This window comes from Ipomoea triloba, chromosome 15 (assembly GCF_003576645.1).
Source record: "Ipomoea triloba cultivar NCNSP0323 chromosome 15, ASM357664v1".
Classification (NCBI taxonomy): Eukaryota; Viridiplantae; Streptophyta; class Magnoliopsida; order Solanales; family Convolvulaceae; genus Ipomoea; species Ipomoea triloba.
In genome coordinates, this window is record NC_044930.1 from 16,856,832 (window position 1) to 16,874,377 (window position 17,546).

Here is a 17,546-nt window from a genome sequence, read left to right on the forward strand (position 1 = left end):
ATATATATATATATATATATATATATATATATATATATATATATATAATTAGATTTGTTTAAAATTTACATTTATATCAAACAAGAAGTCACAATTTTTAGAGAGATGGGCAGCAAGATCAGCAGCAGTTATCTCTTGTTTGCCCTAATGTAGCTGCTTCAGATCTGTGTGCTTCATGCAACTATAAACTCCCAGATTATAAGAGAAAATTAATTAAATAATTATTTATCGATTTTTTTCACCTAATTAATTAGCTGATTTTAGAAATTAAAAAAAAAAAAAAGGTTGTGGGAGATTATTTTCCTAATTATGATGAATTTAATGACAATTTCTTTTCAAGAATTGTCTCTCTCTCTCAGTCTCTCTCTCCTCCTTTGTCCTCTCCCCATTTTCTGACACACTGGTCTGTATTGGAGTAAACTTGATTCCTGATAGTGCAAGCAAAGCAATCACCCCACTTTATTTATTTATTTTTGTTTTAATCTTCCCTTTCAAAATTTTCACTTGCATTCAACTTTTTTTTTTTCTGTAACCAAAAGAAAAGAAAAATAAAAATAAAAATTGAAGACTTTCTCTCTCATGGGGAAGCCGACCACTTTTTGGGCCTCATCACTACTACTAATAAGCTCATGCTTAGCTTAGTGCTTCTTCAGTAGCAAAAACTCATCTATCTATCTATCTTTCTTCTCCTTCTTCTTCCTCAACACATACATACATACACCCATGTCTTAGTAGTATAATATTATTTGTGTGATCAGATCAGCTCAAAACAACATACAATCTATCTATCTCCACTTTGTTAGTCCCATCCAGCTAGGAATTAAACAGCACTAGCTACCCGCCCTTCATTGCAGTTTTGTCTGTTAGTTGTTAGGCAAGCTAAGATGGTTTAATGTCAAGATTTTTACACTAGTTTTCAAAAACCCAAAAGGAGAAATAAACCACACAGAAGAGTCTTGGTTTAGTTTAGTTTAGTTTAGTTTAGTAGCTCTTCTTCTTCTTCTTCTTCCCTCCTTGTAAAAACAAACTGTTTAATTTCTTTCTTCAGCCATTATATTATATTGCTATTTCTCTATCTTGATATATAGTTTCTACTTTCTGGGGGCTGTCTTGAAGTCCAGTCCAGTCCAGGTAAACTTGCATTGCATTGGTGCTGTATGTTTATTTCAAGCTTAGCCGCTTTGTGATAAGGGAAAAGGGAAAAATTTCAAGCCTTAGCTTCAATGTACACATACTTGTGTGCTGCTCTGAATTTCAACAAGCTAAGCTAAGTGGGGCATTTTTATTTGGTCTAAATAAACAATTAAGTTTCCATTCCCTAGGTAATTAAGCTAGGTGGTTGGAATAACTCCACTTTTGGTCTCCAAACCAAAAACATCCTCTTCTTTCTCAGCTCTTAGAATGGAAATTCCGTCAAGTCATGAAGATGGAGAAATGCCAATTCCGATAAACAGCACATATGGGCATGGGCAGCACATGATAATGCATCATCATGAGCCCCCAAATAATAATCACATAATAATCCCACCTTCCTCCAATGGCCCCCCAATTGCTGATCACCCACCTGCTGCATACAACAACAGCCAAAGCCAATTGGTGATCACCACCAGCAAGAAGATGGTGAGGTACAGAGAGTGTCTGAAGAACCATGCTGCTTCCATGGGCGGCAATGCCACTGATGGGTGTGGTGAGTTCATGCCCAGTGGTGAAGAGGGCAGTCTTGAGGCTCTCACTTGCTCAGCCTGCAACTGCCATAGAAATTTCCACAGGAAAGAGGTTGAAGGTGAGCCACTCCCTCCTCTATCTCTGCCCTGTGACTGCTACCACCATAACAGCATCAAGAGGAAAGTCTTTGTGGGCCACCACAAGGCATTGCCAGGGCCTGAGCCTCCTTTGGGAGGAGGAGGAGGGTACCCTAGAGCAGCAGCAGCAGCAGTACCCCATCAGATGATCATGTCCTACAACATGGCCACCCTGCTACAGCCATCAGAGTCAGATGAGCATGAAGAACAACGCCCACCACACCAGCTCTGCGTCAAGAAGAGATTCAGGACAAAGTTCACCCAGGAACAGAAGGACAAAATGCTGAGCTTTGCTGAGAGAGTAGGGTGGAAGATACAGAAACAAGAGGAATCAGTGGTGCAACAATTCTGCCAAGAAGTTGGAGTCAAGAGAAGGGTCCTCAAGGTTTGGATGCACAACAATAAGCACAACCTTGCCAAGAAAACCAACAATCCCAATCCCAATCCCAATCCTCCTCAAATTCAACTCTAGAAGTCATCAGTACAGTTATATATATACATATAAACAAACATCAACTGATGATCATTTAATGTCCAACTTTTGTTCCCCTCTTCTTTTAATTTGTTCTATATCTTTTGGTGTTTATTTAGCAAGCTTTCCACTTTGTGGCTGGCTGGGTATGGTCGTATGAATTAGGATTTTAGCTCTCAATATAATTTAAAATAATACTGAGAATGAAGGAGAGGGAGGGAGTAGAGATCAGAGTAAAGTAGTAGTAGTATAGTTCATGCTGTTCCCTGTTGGTTGCATTGCTTAGAGACTGGCTTGATGCACTCCATCTTTTCAACATTTTCTTGCTTGCCTATTCATCAATAATTACTTTTCTTTCATCCCAATTTTTTTTTTTTTTTTAATTTCCTATCAACCGTTTGATGAAATATATAATTGATTATATTAATGAAAAGGTCCACCTTATATAAAATCAAAATTAATATCAAACATACAGGCCATCAAATTTCAAATGTATTACTTAAGCTATGTACTCAACTAACCATCTAACATATGCATTTAACTAACTTGGAGAATTATAACACTTTAACAACTCTCAGCTCTAAGTGAGAAAAATGAAGACAATATACTCAGGACTCAACCGCTTAGGCACCACTTAAACGCTTTAGGCCCTAAACGCCCCTCGAGCGCCTGACTACCGCCTAGCGCATTCTGCACCATTGATCTGCATCAAATATTACATGTCAAACATATGCTTTTTTTATTTTTATTTTTATGCATACTACATTGTTGATGTCGTTAGAAGGACAAACATACATTGATATACTAATATTTTAATAACTTCATCATTCATATTTAACAGCTAATTATCCTATTTATTCATGGAGTGTGGGCTATAGTAGGGGCCTGGCACCACCCCATGATGTAAATGATTAATTTTTCTTTTTCTTTTTCTCATTTAGGGTAGTTGTTTAATTGTTTCCCTTGACAAAAAGCCAAAAAGGGACAATAATTAGACAAGAAAGGCAAAATCAAGAATAAAATGAGTTAGGGCAACCATCTAATTTGGTTTCAACTTTCAGTAGCACATTTTGGAGATCTGTTTTCACCTTTTATTTGGTCATTTCATCCATTTATAAGGTTGTTCGCAACTTTTGCTAGGGTTTTGTTCCATTTACATGTTTTAATTTTATACAAAGTTCATGTTTGATAACATAGTTAGTTTATCAGTCAATTTTGGCTTATTTGACTACTATTAGCTGTTTGACTTGGTTAAACAATCAATATGAGTGTTTGATTAATTAGCTTTTTTTGTAATAGCTTATTGCTCTAAAATGCTAAAATTAAAAAAGCTACTCAAAGTAACTTTTTCGATTAGTTTTTTAATAAAGTCATTTTGCATTTAATCAACTATCAACTATTTTACCATACTTTTCTACAATTAGCTAGTGCTATCAACTAGTCAAACTCACTACTATCTCAATCATCTAACAGTTATCAGCTAAAAGTTATTTACCTAATGCCCCATAAGTCTTTTCGATTAGTTTTTTTTTAAAGTATTTTTCTATAATTTTTTTTAAAAAGAAATTAAAGTGTCGAACAATAATAAAGTGTTAACCATACTCAGTATAATTCGTTATACTTATGAAAATTTATTCACAAAAATTAAATAAATTAATTGAAGAAATAAAAGGTAAAAAAAATTATTTTTTATTTTTTATTAAGGCAAACACATAAAATAAAATATTTTACCTTTCCTTATTTAAATATCATATTTTATTATTAGTTGTTTTTACTTTTTTACCAACAATAATGAAGTAAAGGTTGATAAAGGCAGTAGAGCTAAATAATAAATATGGGAAGCATGATCTTCTGTTGCCTGATTAATTGTGGCAGAGCGCCTATTTATTGTCATTCTGCACACTTGTCTTTTCTCTTCAAATTCCCTCTTCCTAACCTACTTTTAACTTACTCATAACTTTCATTCAATCCATAATTCAGTTACGTTAATTTAGTCAAATAGTTTTAAATTTTTAGCAAAAATCTATTATCAGTTGATACTGATTCGGTTACAATGTAGTATTATTTTCTCAACCGACAAAGAGACCATGAGGTGCAACCGGATGCCACTAGACCACAAGGTCATTGGCGAATTAATAATATATTAATAATATATAATAAGTAAAAATATAAATTTTTGTTTGTTTATTTATATTTTTGAAGAGATGATTAAAAGGGAAAACATAGGCGGAAGGGAGCAATAAATAATGGGCCACAGAGACAGGTTTCAAGGGATAAACGTGACCCAGAAATCCAAAGCTAGAAATTGTGTTCCACCACCTATTACCTTACATTACCATTACCATTAGCATTAGGCAGTGAACGACCGCACCCTGACTTGTGACCCTTGTCCCCCTCCCATGTGGTCCTCTCTCTTCTCTCTTTGAGAATCCAAAGATTACTTTTTTTTTTTTTACTTCATTTTTCTCATCCTCCATTTCTATATGCTTGACTGGACAGATCATGCAATATCCATTTATACGTCATTTTCATATATGCCATATGTTTTCATGTCTTTAATTTGTTCTCAACCTACCATATTAAATTACCAGACATACGAAAGTCAAAGCTCATAACTTAGCTAATAAATCGAGTCCCGAGTAGTGTATGATATTATTATTTAAAATCAAAAGAAAATACATTCTCCTCTTTTAAAATTTTGAAGATAATAATGGGACAGACTAATTATCAAATCCATACCATACATTATGCTAATCGAGTTTCCACACTATTCCTATTATAGAAAAGCATGCTATATACACTTTTATGCTAATAGGGGTTTACATAACACACTCGCAAATCATAATATAAGCATACATGTTATGCTCTAAACATTATGCACCTCATACTGTAACAACAGCCAAAAGCACCTAATAGAAAAACAAACATGACAAAATTTACACCAAGTGGTAATAGGTATATATTACGCTGGAAACTCTGGTAGGAGACAGGTTATTTCTTGCTTACATTGCGGAAATGCAACCTACTATCATATAGGTAGAATCTTCTTGCATCTCTGTTTACAGCTCTTACGCATTCTGTAGTTTGTGCAAGCCATGACAGGAAGCTCTGCATGATACACTCTTTCAAGGCATGATGATCTTGTTACTGTCCAAATGAGTGTTACTTGTCTAAGCAGGCTTATCAAATTTTTATATCCAACCTCAGATGCTAATGTTCACACAAATATATTACCGGGTGAAAACATCTTATTCAGCCAAATCACATAGGCGAGCTCGACCAGGATTAAGCAGTGATTCTGACATTACCCACCCCTGCACCAAGAATATACAGCAATCAACAACACAATATGACATCACTAATGTTGATTTTGACTGTACAAATGCTCATTTTGTAAATGACAGATATGCAGTGTACCATAGATCAACTGACAAAATAGTTGCCCGCTCAAAGGGAACTTGCCTACCATGCAAATTATAAACACTATTTCCCATAAAAGAAATAGCAAAGCCTCTTGAGAGTCATGGCAACAGTGAAATACTGAAATGCAGTCAGATCCTAGCTCAGTTAAATTTGACAGCTCCACAGACCACAGTGAACCCTAGGGTTCACTGACAGACATGACTAGAGAGCTAATGTATCGTGTTGGATACAGAAGCCAGATAAGCCTGGACATATGCCAGCCCAGCATTTGACATGTCCCTAAGACTTAGGGCACCACATTACTTTGACATGATTGGTTCTGATTCAGAAAAAATAAAAATAAAAAACAATGCCGAAGAAAACCCATGGATTCAATGTTTCCCTCACCTGTTCTTTGGCCTTACTCTTGAAAGGTGCATACAGAGCTGAGACCATTTCATAAGATTCTGCAACATGAGCATGAAGATCAGCACTGGATGCCAAGGAAAAAGAGAGATCACCCTGCATTTCTTTCCCGGACGAAGACTGATAATTGGAAGAATTGATGAAGTGCAGAAGAATATGTGCCTGTATTATATAAGGACAATTAGGTAAAAAGAAACACCCAAGACATGGGCAGGCACCATATCATCAAAGTCAGAAATCTCACATGGAAAGCCGCTTTGAGTACATCATCAGATTTTGCTTGATTCTTGAGCAATGCATATACATTCCTCTTCGAAGGATTGTACGTCACTATATACTGTTCCCTCTGTTAACAATAAAAAGATAGACATGCATTTTTTCAAGACAAAAAATAATTTAACACAACTAGCATTCACAATTTTAAATGAGAATGTGAATAAGTGATATCTCAGCTTCATATGAGATATGATACCTCAAAAATAGGCTTCACTGCAAGATATGAATCAGGATCTTGAAACGCCTCTTTGAATCTTGGTCCTGGAAGCAATTACGACAATGTTTCACTCTGTAATGTTAGATTAAAAATGCAAACAGAAAGTTGCTCTAGCATGTACCAAGAACAATAGGTCTCTGATTTTTCCATGGGAAGTTGCATACTTTTTCCATTGAATTTCCCTCCTTCAATGTAGGAACTCCACCTAAAGAGCAAGAAGCACAATGTTTTAGGGTCTGTTTGGAAAGCAGGAAAATGACTTCTGGAAAATGTTTTCTGGACCATTTTCCGGAAAATAGTTTCATTTCTAGTGTTTGGATGTATTCTGAAAAACTGTCTTTATGTGTTTGGTTCATTTTATGGAAAATGGGTAGAATTGTATAATTAAATTAAACATTGTAATTATTTTATTTAAAATATAAAAAATTATAATAATATTTAAATAATGTTATTTATTTTTTTAAAAAAATTAAAAAAACATGGAACCGACAAGTTTCCGGCGGTTTCCCCACCTTCTTGGTCCACGACCATGGGTGATATGGCTTGGTTTTGGCTGAGAACATGCAAAACAGCCATTTTGGCGATTCCGGAAAATGACTTACGGAAAAAAAAAATTTCGCAAGTCATTTTCCGGAAAAATGAACCGATTTTCCTTGGTCAACGGAAAATATTTTCCGTTGACCGCATTTTCCAGACGTTGCCAAACACCGAAAACTCGGAAAACATTTTTCGAAAGTCATTATACGGGTTACCAAACACACCCTTACAGGAAACCACCAGATTAAGGGGACGTTTAGAAAAGCTTTTTTAAGATTATAATAATAATAATAATAATAATAATAATAATAATCCACTTCATATAAGTTCAGCAACGATTATGGATTGTACAATGCCTTTTAGCTTATTTAAACAAATATTCATAATCCATAATAATAAATTATAATCATAACCCAATAATTATAAGATTTGTAAAATGGGGACCAAATCATCTTTTTTGGCATGCATCTTCACAGAAGCAGTACAATTATATAGATCCCATATCTAATAGTACATCTTGTCTTGAGATTAAAACTTGACTAACTGTTAGTGAATAGACATGCAATCCTAGCAATGCAGTCCCATAAAAGGGTAGAGACCAGAAGCACAGTGATCTAACCTGTCTTCAGGAAGGATTCAACTGCAACAGTAAATCTTGCACGATTTAGAGTACACAATACAACAGATTTTACCTAGGAAAAAAAACCCCACACCATGCCAATTGATAATGAATCAATGGTGAAAAAACTTTAAAAAACATTTGACTATTGGAATTCAAATATATCCACACCAACCTCTTGGTAAGAGCTGAAAAGATAACCAAATGAAAGGATGGAAAATGTAGTCACTAAGGATGGGTTTCTTTTGGATATCATGATGCTCATCCCAGTGCCAAGCTTCACAAATAATAGAAAAAAAGAACTGAATTAAACTGGAAAGTTCAATTCCAGAATATAATACAAAATTTGAGTTCATGAACATCTATTCCTCCTGGTAACTCCCAAAGGTAAATGCCCATGTACTACCATTTTCTACATTCAACATTTTCAAAATTAAATTCTGCCAAGTAACTAGATATAACAGTGTCTACATTTTTTATCAGGTTAAGAGGCAGCAGCAAACCAGTAAGGTACAACCTAAAGCAAATAGTAACACTACGAATGTAATGAAATAGCCAATAAAAATGAAATAAGACAGGTGCTCTAATTACAAGCAAGAAACAATGTTAAATTCAAATATTAAACTAGTGTAAGAGAGCACGAAATAAGTAAGCAAATGCCATAAAAGGTTAAATGGCTAGAATATAACTTTTCAATCGACACATCTATAAATTAGCCCAGCCAAACTAGGTTGTGTTCAAAGCATAGTTGAATTTATTTGATCTGAGGAATTTATTGAGTTAAAACCAGGACAAGAGTCCTGGATTATTAGTTATCTAACCAACATGCTCATAACCAGTGACCACCAATAAAAGAGAAATAAATTGGAGTAGCATACCAAATCGGCAAGATTGGCCACACACTCTCCTTTAGCAGTTACATCACCAATGTTTTCTCCTTTAGCAAAGGCCTTGTATATAGGAGTACGAGTTGATGTTGATGTGACTGCAGCAACATTCTACCAAAAAAAAAAAAGGTGTATATTGGTTGAATATCAAAATTGCAAGTTAAACTGCATTGTAGGCAAGACAAAATTATAAACCTTGGCCACATTGGCTGCACAGGCTAAAGGAAGAAAAAGCTGCGGAAAAGCAGAAGTTGCCAGTTCTACAGCAGCACCCAACTGCATAAGGAGATCCCCTGTGAACCTAAGCTGATAAAGATAACATTACAGTAGAGAGAACAAATTAGTCAACAGAACTAAAAAATACGACCCAAACCCCCCACCAAAGGAAAAATACAACAAACAAGAAACAGAAAAAGGGTAACATAGAAAATAAATACCTGTTTTAGATCATAATCAAATTTCTTTCCTTGACGGGCAAAAAGCATCTTTCCAACCCGGCCTGCACCATCCTACAATTTCCACAACCTTTTAATTTGTGTATATGGGATACAATAGTATATTTATTTAACAGGTTTACATTTTAAACAACAGAGAAATTATAGTATGAACATACATATTAGAAATTGCCAACATAATACATTTTAGAACTCAGTTTCACTTGATGAAAGATTGAAGAAAAAAAAAAAAAAGAACAATGACTCAATGAAGGACTTTGATATTTCAGGAGTGAGGATAAACAATTTTGTAATAAGACCTGAAGACGTTTCTATATTTACTATGTTTTGACATTCAATTTGATTGGCATATGTGAATGGGTGAAATGGGTGAAATGCTTTTGATCTTTTCGAAATACAAATAATGCAATCTAAAATATAGCCCTAAAGTGCACCTTTTTGTCCATAAAAAAAGGGAGATACTAGGATATCCCTTCGTATTCACACAGTAGCTAATCACAGAGTCAACAACTGCTTGTTGAGGTTATCATGGAAATTTTAGACATTAACAAAAAAGGAAACTGCATTTTACAGATTAGGGTTTAAGAAGCATACAATTAACTTCAAAGAAACATGTATATGCAGCAAGGTGCAAGTGTACAAGTGCAAAGAGGATAAGCTCAACTAACATTCTTCACAGCTAATAAACTGAAGTAAACTTCAAAACATGGCACACAGGTGAATTTCTCATTATTAGAAACTTATGCGTGTCAATTTTCACAGAAAGTTGAATGCACCTTGAGTATCCAGTTGATAGCTACAGCACTCTGGGTAGCTCTATTTTTGGATACTCCAACTGAACCTAAGAGTGTTTGTGTTGTAAAAACACTCATTGCTCCTCCACAAAAGTACTGCAACAGAAACATCAAACATAATATTTGAATGATTAAAAGAAGCAACTCAATAAATGTTAAAAGCATGCTACCAGATAATCATGTTGAATTGTAGTCCTCATATAATACCTTTAGAGCCCTCCAACTCATGTATGGCACATAAGAAGGCATAACACTATCCGGGAACCCTTCCGGAACCACATAAGATCTCACGAATGCCATCAAATCCTGCACAAAATAGAAAATAAGTAGAAAAATTGGCAATGATTCTTGAAGGTGTATTCTTAAAAGTAGAAGAAAGAAAAAGGACTTGAAATTGACATTAAAATATGCAATCGATATCATGGAGTATATTACTCGCAAAAGTGTTTCACAAGGACCGTAAAAGGATTCACTTATGTCAAGGTCATGAGTGTAACTTAATTGTTACTGTAATTCTGTCTTTCTAGTAAGAGAATAGAAAGTCCCACTAGAAGAATCGAAATCAATTTCAACATACAAGAGTCAGTTACAGGCAATGTCAATTAGAAAATATTAAAATGTATGCAAAGCAGAGAAACTGTTGTTACGAAGTGAAGTTAGTTTTATTTACTACTAACAAAAAACAACACATGCAAGCAATCAATCCAAAAGTTAGTTTAAAGTCTGAAGAAGCAGAAATCAAATTTAGGCATAAACTTAATCTAAGCGGAAGGAAACTAACATCTATGGGAGTTTGAGGACTGTGCAATCCAACAGCACGAATCGAGCTCTTCTTCTTCGGTTGCATCGCCCCGCAACTGACACTGCCATCCGGGAAGTATTTCCACATGCGGCCGTCGATCTCCTCGCAGCACAGCAATCTGGAGCTGGTATCAAGCAGCAGCGGCTCCGTTGGGACGGAGGAAGGAGGCGCGGAGGCGAGATTGGCGCTAATCCGGAGCGTCTCGCGGACGAGGAGGCGGGCGTCATGAGACGAGGTGGTGGCCGTTAGGGTTTGAGAGGCGGAGTTGGAAGGAGGCTTGAGCTTCATGGCGTATTGCGGGAGAAAAGAAATGGAGAAATTGGAAAATGCGAGATCCTTTTATGGAGACCAAAGGGAGCTTTGGAAGTGACGACGGACAGGTAGAGGTAGCCTAACTATTTTTTTGCGACGGAGCTTAAGAGAGACAGAGAGAGTTGCAAGAGACGACAGAAGAGCGCGTGAGTGACTGAGTGATGCACAATTGCCTAACTGTAAGCCACCCCACCCCAGCTCTAAGCCTCTAAGAGCATCACCATCAATGGAGTTATTTCGCGGTATTTTAGAAGTTTTTGTAAGTGTGATTAGGAAAGAGAAAATGGAGGGAGAAAAAAAAAACAAAAATGATTTTTAAAACAAAAAAAATAAAAAATAAAAGATCACGTCAGGCGCGCCAGGTGCACCAGTGGGCACAGCTGTGCGCTGTACGCGCACAGCGGCGAAGCTTCCTTCAATATTTTGTCAGATTTACTGTGCTAATATCTCCATATTTGCAGAAGCTTCCCTCACCCTCTCTCTCTTCTCCTCTCTCCTTCCAACATGGCAAAAGATCTGACATTATCTCCAAAAAAACCATTGATAATGTTGCTCTAATTCATTCTCAAATTCTTCCAGAAAATTTAAAATTTAAATACACCTGATGCACAATTGCCTTAACTGTAAGTGCATTTTTAATCTAGATTTATAGGTAGTAATTTATTTTTAGTCTTTTTTTTTTAATATTTACTGTTCATCTTAATATTATTATGACATGATTATTTTTTATCCTATATCAACAAAATAGTTTAAATTTCGATAAATACAAAGGAATTTAAATCTTCAATTATAGATTTTTAAAAAAATAATAATAAACATAAAAAATATAGCGGGTCAATCTATTTTGTATTAAAAAAAAGATCAAAATGTTCTTGTATTTAACTGCATTTCAATGATTTTGTTGACGAATGATCAAAAATGATCATGCCACAATAATACTAGAACCAAATGAGGATATTTTGATAAAAAAGATTAAAAGTGGACTATCACCTATAAATCTAAGATCAGAAATGAAATTAACTCTTATTTTAGCCTCACGAATTCTTCTCTCAAACTTCACTCATGTGACCAGTTGAGCTGCCTATATGGGCTAGGCTCGCGAATTCTTTTTCATGAGATAGGTTGAGTTTAGATAAAGTTAGAGTTAATTTTTTTTTTTTTGTCATAGATTTATAGGTGTTAGTTCATTTAGTCTTTTTTATTAGAATATTCACATTTGGTCTTAATATTATTGTGGCATGACTACTTTTGTCCTCTATTGACAAAACAGTTTTAATACCGTTAAATAATACAAAGCTATTTCAGTCTTCAATTATGAATTTTTTCAAAAAAAATAAATAAATATAAAAATATAACGGGGTCAACTTATTTTGTATAAAAAATGATCGAAATGTCTTTGTATTTAACGACATTTGAACAATTTTGTTGGCAAAGGACCAATAATGGTCATACCACAATAATACTAGGATCAACTGTGGATGTTCCGATAAAAAATGATTAAAAATGAACTGACCCCTATAAATCTAAGATCAAAAATTAAATTAACTCATAAAATACTTTTGTGGAAAATATAATATAAGATAAAAATAAATTAATTGTTATGTATGAAGAAAAAATGTAATTCATTTCGATATAAGTGTAATACTTTTGAATCAAAATCTAGTATTTAGAAATTAAAGAGTTATTCATGAAAAAAAATTGTAATACTAATCAGGATAAATTAATTGATTATTACTTATAAAGAAAACATAATACTTATAAGGAAAAGTGTAATATTTTTATTTTTGAGGGTGCAACCGGGTGCCACTAAACCACAAGGTCTTTGGCTGGAAAAGTGTAATATTAATCATTAATAAATTGATTATACTCATAAGGGAAAGCGTAAAACTGTAATATTTTTAAATTAAAATATAATATTTAGGAGTTAAGGAGTTACTTTTGAGAGGAACTATAATTGTTGGTTTTACGACTACAATGATAATCTCGGCTAGCAAACACTACCGTAAAATTTAGGGAAAATAATAATATGAAACGCAAGAGCAATTGGACAGAATAATTGTACTTGTATTAAAATCAAAACCCTTAACAATATGACCCAAGGAGGTATTTATATAAGACTAGCTAATAGGCATTGAAAAGGAAACAAGAAAGAAACTTAAGAAATTTAATATTAAGAAAGCTACTTAAAGTGCCAAACCACCATAAATAATTGTCAAATCTAAATTAGGAAAGAATCCTCTCAAATCCGCTATAGTCCACGGTTCCCCTGATATCACCGCCTATGAGACCGCACCCAATCAGGCACCGCGACCTGATTACCTACATCAGCCGGGCTACTTGAGCCTTTGCACTCGACCCACTACACGAGCTAAAAAAGGGAAGTTGGTCGGCGGGCTCCAGATACCTAAGCCCTCCAGGTTGGGTACACCATTTAGAGGATATCCATCAATAATATTTACGAGCAAAAGTATAATATTTATGAAAAAATCAAGATGATCTCATTAGAGATTTTATTTTTGTTTTATAATTAATGATTAATAATAAATAAAAATCAAATTGCTCACGTATTAGCTATTATTAGTCTTCCTAAAGCCAAAAAGGAAAAAATGATTACGTATTTGTTATTATTAGTCTTCTTCAAATTTTAAAAATTTCTTAATGTACGAATTATAAATTTAATTTTACTTTTTAGAACTTTTAAAAGATAAATTATATTATATTATTTGGTTCGTTGAATAAATAGATTGTAGTTGTTGGAGTGGGTACTAGTATCTGGGCAATCGCCTTGACTTGACATAGGTGTCGCCGTGTCGCCCCAAGTCTTCCCTTGGAGCAGATAGTTGTTAAAGATGGCTTGGACGACGAGTAACTTGCCACAAAACTTCATATGTCTTTGAAATTTTTCATATTTTGAACAAATTTTCACACGTAATAAAGCGATTATTTTATTTTCTTACTATTATATAATTGTCGAATTTGTTGAAAGCTCTGGTTTTTTTTTTTTGCTGAGGCAAGGCCTCAATTGCCCATTTTTTTGTTTGGTCGGGGTAAGGCCTCGACTGACACTATTGAGGCGATGTCTCAACTGCCTGCCGATGCATGACCTCAACTATTTATTTGTATTTTTGTTATTATTATTTTTTTGAGGTATAGGCATGATTTCTCAAAGGAGGATTACAATAATAACAATAATATTTATTCAAGATGATAGTTTAGGCGGACCATGATTAATCACTTACATCTATAGGCAGACTATGGTATTATAGGAAAATGTTATTGATAAAATTTTATTCAGTGCTCCGAGTTCAATACCTTATCGACTATCCTACCTCTCACCGTCTTCAATTTGTAAGTGCCCTGGCAAACAATCTCAACAATGATGTAGGGCCCTTCCCGCTTTTTCACGAGTTTTCTCCCTTCTAAAGGTTGGCTTGCTTTTCTCCTCATTGGCAGATACTCGCCCATCTAAAAATCTAAGACTGCACTCTTGCATGGTGGTAAGATTTGAGTTAGCGGTTGTAGTTTTCCATTCGACAGAACGTCGCCTCTCTCCTTTCATCCTGTTGTCGTGATACTGGCCAAGGGCTTTGCTTCTACCAACTTAGTGAAATAATCCACTGCAACAGTGATATACCTTCTACTTCCTAAGCCCGTAGAGTGCCCACCAAGTCAATTCCCCATTTGAAAAAAGGGAATACTATGCTGATTGGAGTGTAATTGATTGTGGGTTATCCTAGAAGCTTCTAGAACTCTTGATACTTTGGGCACCACTAAGCATGCTCAACATAATCCCTCCACATCTTGGGCCAAAAGAACCCTTGCAGCATGATTCTTTGTGCAATGGTGTATGCCCCTTGGTGCACTGAGCACACTCTTTCATGGGCTTCCTTCATCATTAGCTCAGGCCTATTTGGGTACAAGCACATCAAAAGTGTGCTATTATAGGACCGCTTGTAAAGATTATCGTCTAAAATAACATAGTTAGGTGCCCTTAGTTTTGTTAACATGAAGTCTTCCTCATCTTGCAGCAAGGTGCCACTAAATTATATCTTATGATATCGTCGATCCAACATGGTTCTCTAGCCTACACAAGGCAAACCCAAGAGACATCGATGTTCAAAGTCTTTAAGTCTTCCACTTGAGCAATTTTCAAGATGTGACTTGGCACTCCAATTTGGAAAGCATGCCGGCATCAGCATTCTAGTCACAAGACACATAGTGGATCTCATACCCCTTGAACTCACATAGAGCTTTTAACACCGCATCTTTGTACCTTTGTATATTACCTTCAGTAGCCTCATATTTGCTAGTTACCCAACCCACCACCAACTTGGAATTGCAGCGTATGCGGATCCTTTCCGCCCTTAACCCTACTGTTAGTTGGAGTCCATTAAGAAGGGATTCGTATTGTGCCTTGTTATTGGATAGCTTGAAGTAGAACCATAGGGCATAGTAAGCCCGGAATCCCTCAGGGGTAATGAGCACTACCCCTCAATCGCAACCTTTGTTGTTGGAGGAACCATCTGTGGATAAAGTCCACCATCTTCCGTATTCAATCTCGACCTGCTCCGTCACTTCTCGAGTCGTGCACTCCATTATAAAGTCTGCAAGAGATTGGCTTTTAATAGCTTGCCGTGGCTTGAACTCGATGTTGAAATGGCTAAGGTGCATGGCCTATCTTGCCATCCTGACCAAGGTGTTTGTATTCTGCAAAAAGCTTCCCAATAGCTGATACGAGAGTACATGGACTGAATGAGCTTAGAAATAGTGGGCCAACCTCTTTGAAAACAATGGCAAATATAGTATTCTCCACCACAGTGTATCGGAGCCTAGCCTCATGCAATGCTTTAGTTACGTAGTAATAAATAGGACGCTGAGTCCATCCTTCCTCTTTAGTTAGCATGGAACTGATCACACCCTATGACACATCTAAATACAATAGTAAGGTATTTCCTACCTCAGGCTTCACAAGCAAGGGCAAGGACAACAAATACTTCTTCAACTCCTTGAACGTTGCCTAGCAGTTTGGGATCCACTCGAACCCTTTACTTTTCTTTAAAGTTTGGAAGAACATGAGGGACCACTCAGCCGACTTATTAGATAAGAATTGACCTAGGGCCATCAGTCGACCATTGAACTTTTAGATTTCCTTAATGGACCGCGGGGGCTCCATGTCAAGGATGACCCTCATCTTTTCCCGGTTTGACTCTATCCCACTCTTAGTGATCATAAAGCCCAAAAACTTATCCCTTTTGAACCATAAAAGGTGAATTTTTTTGGGTTCAAATGTAAGTTAAATTTTTTCATGATGGAAAATACCTCACTAAGATCCTCAATGTGGGAGATGGCCTTGCGGCTCTTGACGATCATGCCATCCACATAAGCTTCCATATTCCAACCAAACACCGTCCCGAATAGTTTTGCCACCAAGAGAGTGTAGGTGGCCCCATAATTTTTTAGGCCAAAAGGCATGACCAAGTAGTAGAATACTCCATATGGGGTGATGAAGGTAGTCTTCTCGACGTCCTCCTCATGCATGTAACTCATCAATTCGCAACCTGCGATTTTTTCCACCAGTTGATCAATGTTTGACAACAGAAATTGGTCCATGGGGTAGGCTCCATTAAGGTCCGTGTAGTCCACACACATCCTCCAAATAAAATCTTTAGGAGCCAGGACTTCGTTGCTCAACCACTAAGGGTAGTAAATTTCTTTGATGTGTCCCACTTGTAGCAGTGCAACCACCTCTTTCTTCACAAAGTCCCTTCGTTCTTTCTAGAGGTATATCTATCTTTGATGTATTGGCTTTTTGGTTGGATCTACATCCAGCTTGTGGGTTATGATATCTCTATCTATGCCTGGCATGTCCTCAAGTCCCTATGAAAACACCTTGCTGAAGCGATGGATGATGTCCACTATCTTCGCTCTTGATAAGTACTATCTTTATATTTAATTTAGATTAGTTTTTATAATAAATTAGTTTTATTTATTTTATATTATATTTATTTTGAACTTTATTTTATATTTTGTACTAATATAATAATAATAATTGAATAATTAGGCTTAATGAATATTTGTTTTACTATTAGGATTGAATAAATTAATATGGAGTACGAATTAGGCTTAGTTGATGATTTGGGCTAATTATTTTCCTTTATATTGTTTTAATTAGTTCGCCCAACTTAAATCTCTAATTGTTTTATAATTTCAGCAGCCCAAACTTCATTTAACATATTTGTCCTTTATTATTTTTTCCCTTATAAGCTCTATATGTACGTAGACATCAGAATCGGCGACAGCAAGGCGAGACTTCTTCTTCAAACATCTTCCAAAAATTGCAACGACGACATCGCTACTGAATGACGAATGGCTTCTACCAACTTCACCCACGAACTCTTACGAACAGACAAAAGCAAATTGATGCAGAGGTTGGAGCAACTATAGCTTACTATGTTAATTTTCTTTGGTGCGAAAAATAAATACGGAGTATTATTTATTTTTCAGAGTTTATGTGGTTGAAGAATGTAATATTTTGTGGATGTTAT

The 17,546-nt window shown here is 35.6% G+C and overlaps 2 protein-coding genes across 2 annotated transcripts; one reads left to right on the top strand and one right to left on the bottom strand.

Annotated features, from left to right (window-relative positions):
• The first annotated feature begins 668 nt into the window (after nucleotides 1–668).
• On the top strand, nucleotides 669–2,639 carry LOC116006622 (zinc-finger homeodomain protein 3-like). The gene has a single exon (XM_031247063.1). The coding sequence runs from the start codon at nucleotides 1,402–1,404 to the stop codon at nucleotides 2,272–2,274; it is 873 nt and encodes a 290-aa protein (XP_031102923.1). The 5' UTR covers nucleotides 669–1,401; the 3' UTR covers nucleotides 2,275–2,639.
• A 2,331-nt stretch (nucleotides 2,640–4,970) lies between these two features.
• On the bottom strand, nucleotides 4,971–11,147 carry LOC116006621 (protein root UVB sensitive 6). Its single transcript, XM_031247061.1, has 14 exons — nucleotides 10,669–11,147; nucleotides 10,095–10,193; nucleotides 9,870–9,983; nucleotides 9,076–9,147; nucleotides 8,834–8,944; nucleotides 8,630–8,749; nucleotides 7,927–8,028; nucleotides 7,752–7,824; nucleotides 6,717–6,800; nucleotides 6,575–6,639; nucleotides 6,347–6,448; nucleotides 6,085–6,264; nucleotides 5,509–5,588; nucleotides 4,971–5,421 (listed from the first exon to the last, which is right to left on the bottom strand). Exons 1-13 carry the CDS (start codon nucleotides 10,975–10,977, stop codon nucleotides 5,523–5,525), a joined length of 1,497 nt encoding a protein of 498 aa, XP_031102921.1. The 5' UTR covers nucleotides 10,978–11,147; the 3' UTR covers nucleotides 4,971–5,421; nucleotides 5,509–5,522.
• Nucleotides 11,148–17,546: the final 6,399 nt, after the last annotated feature.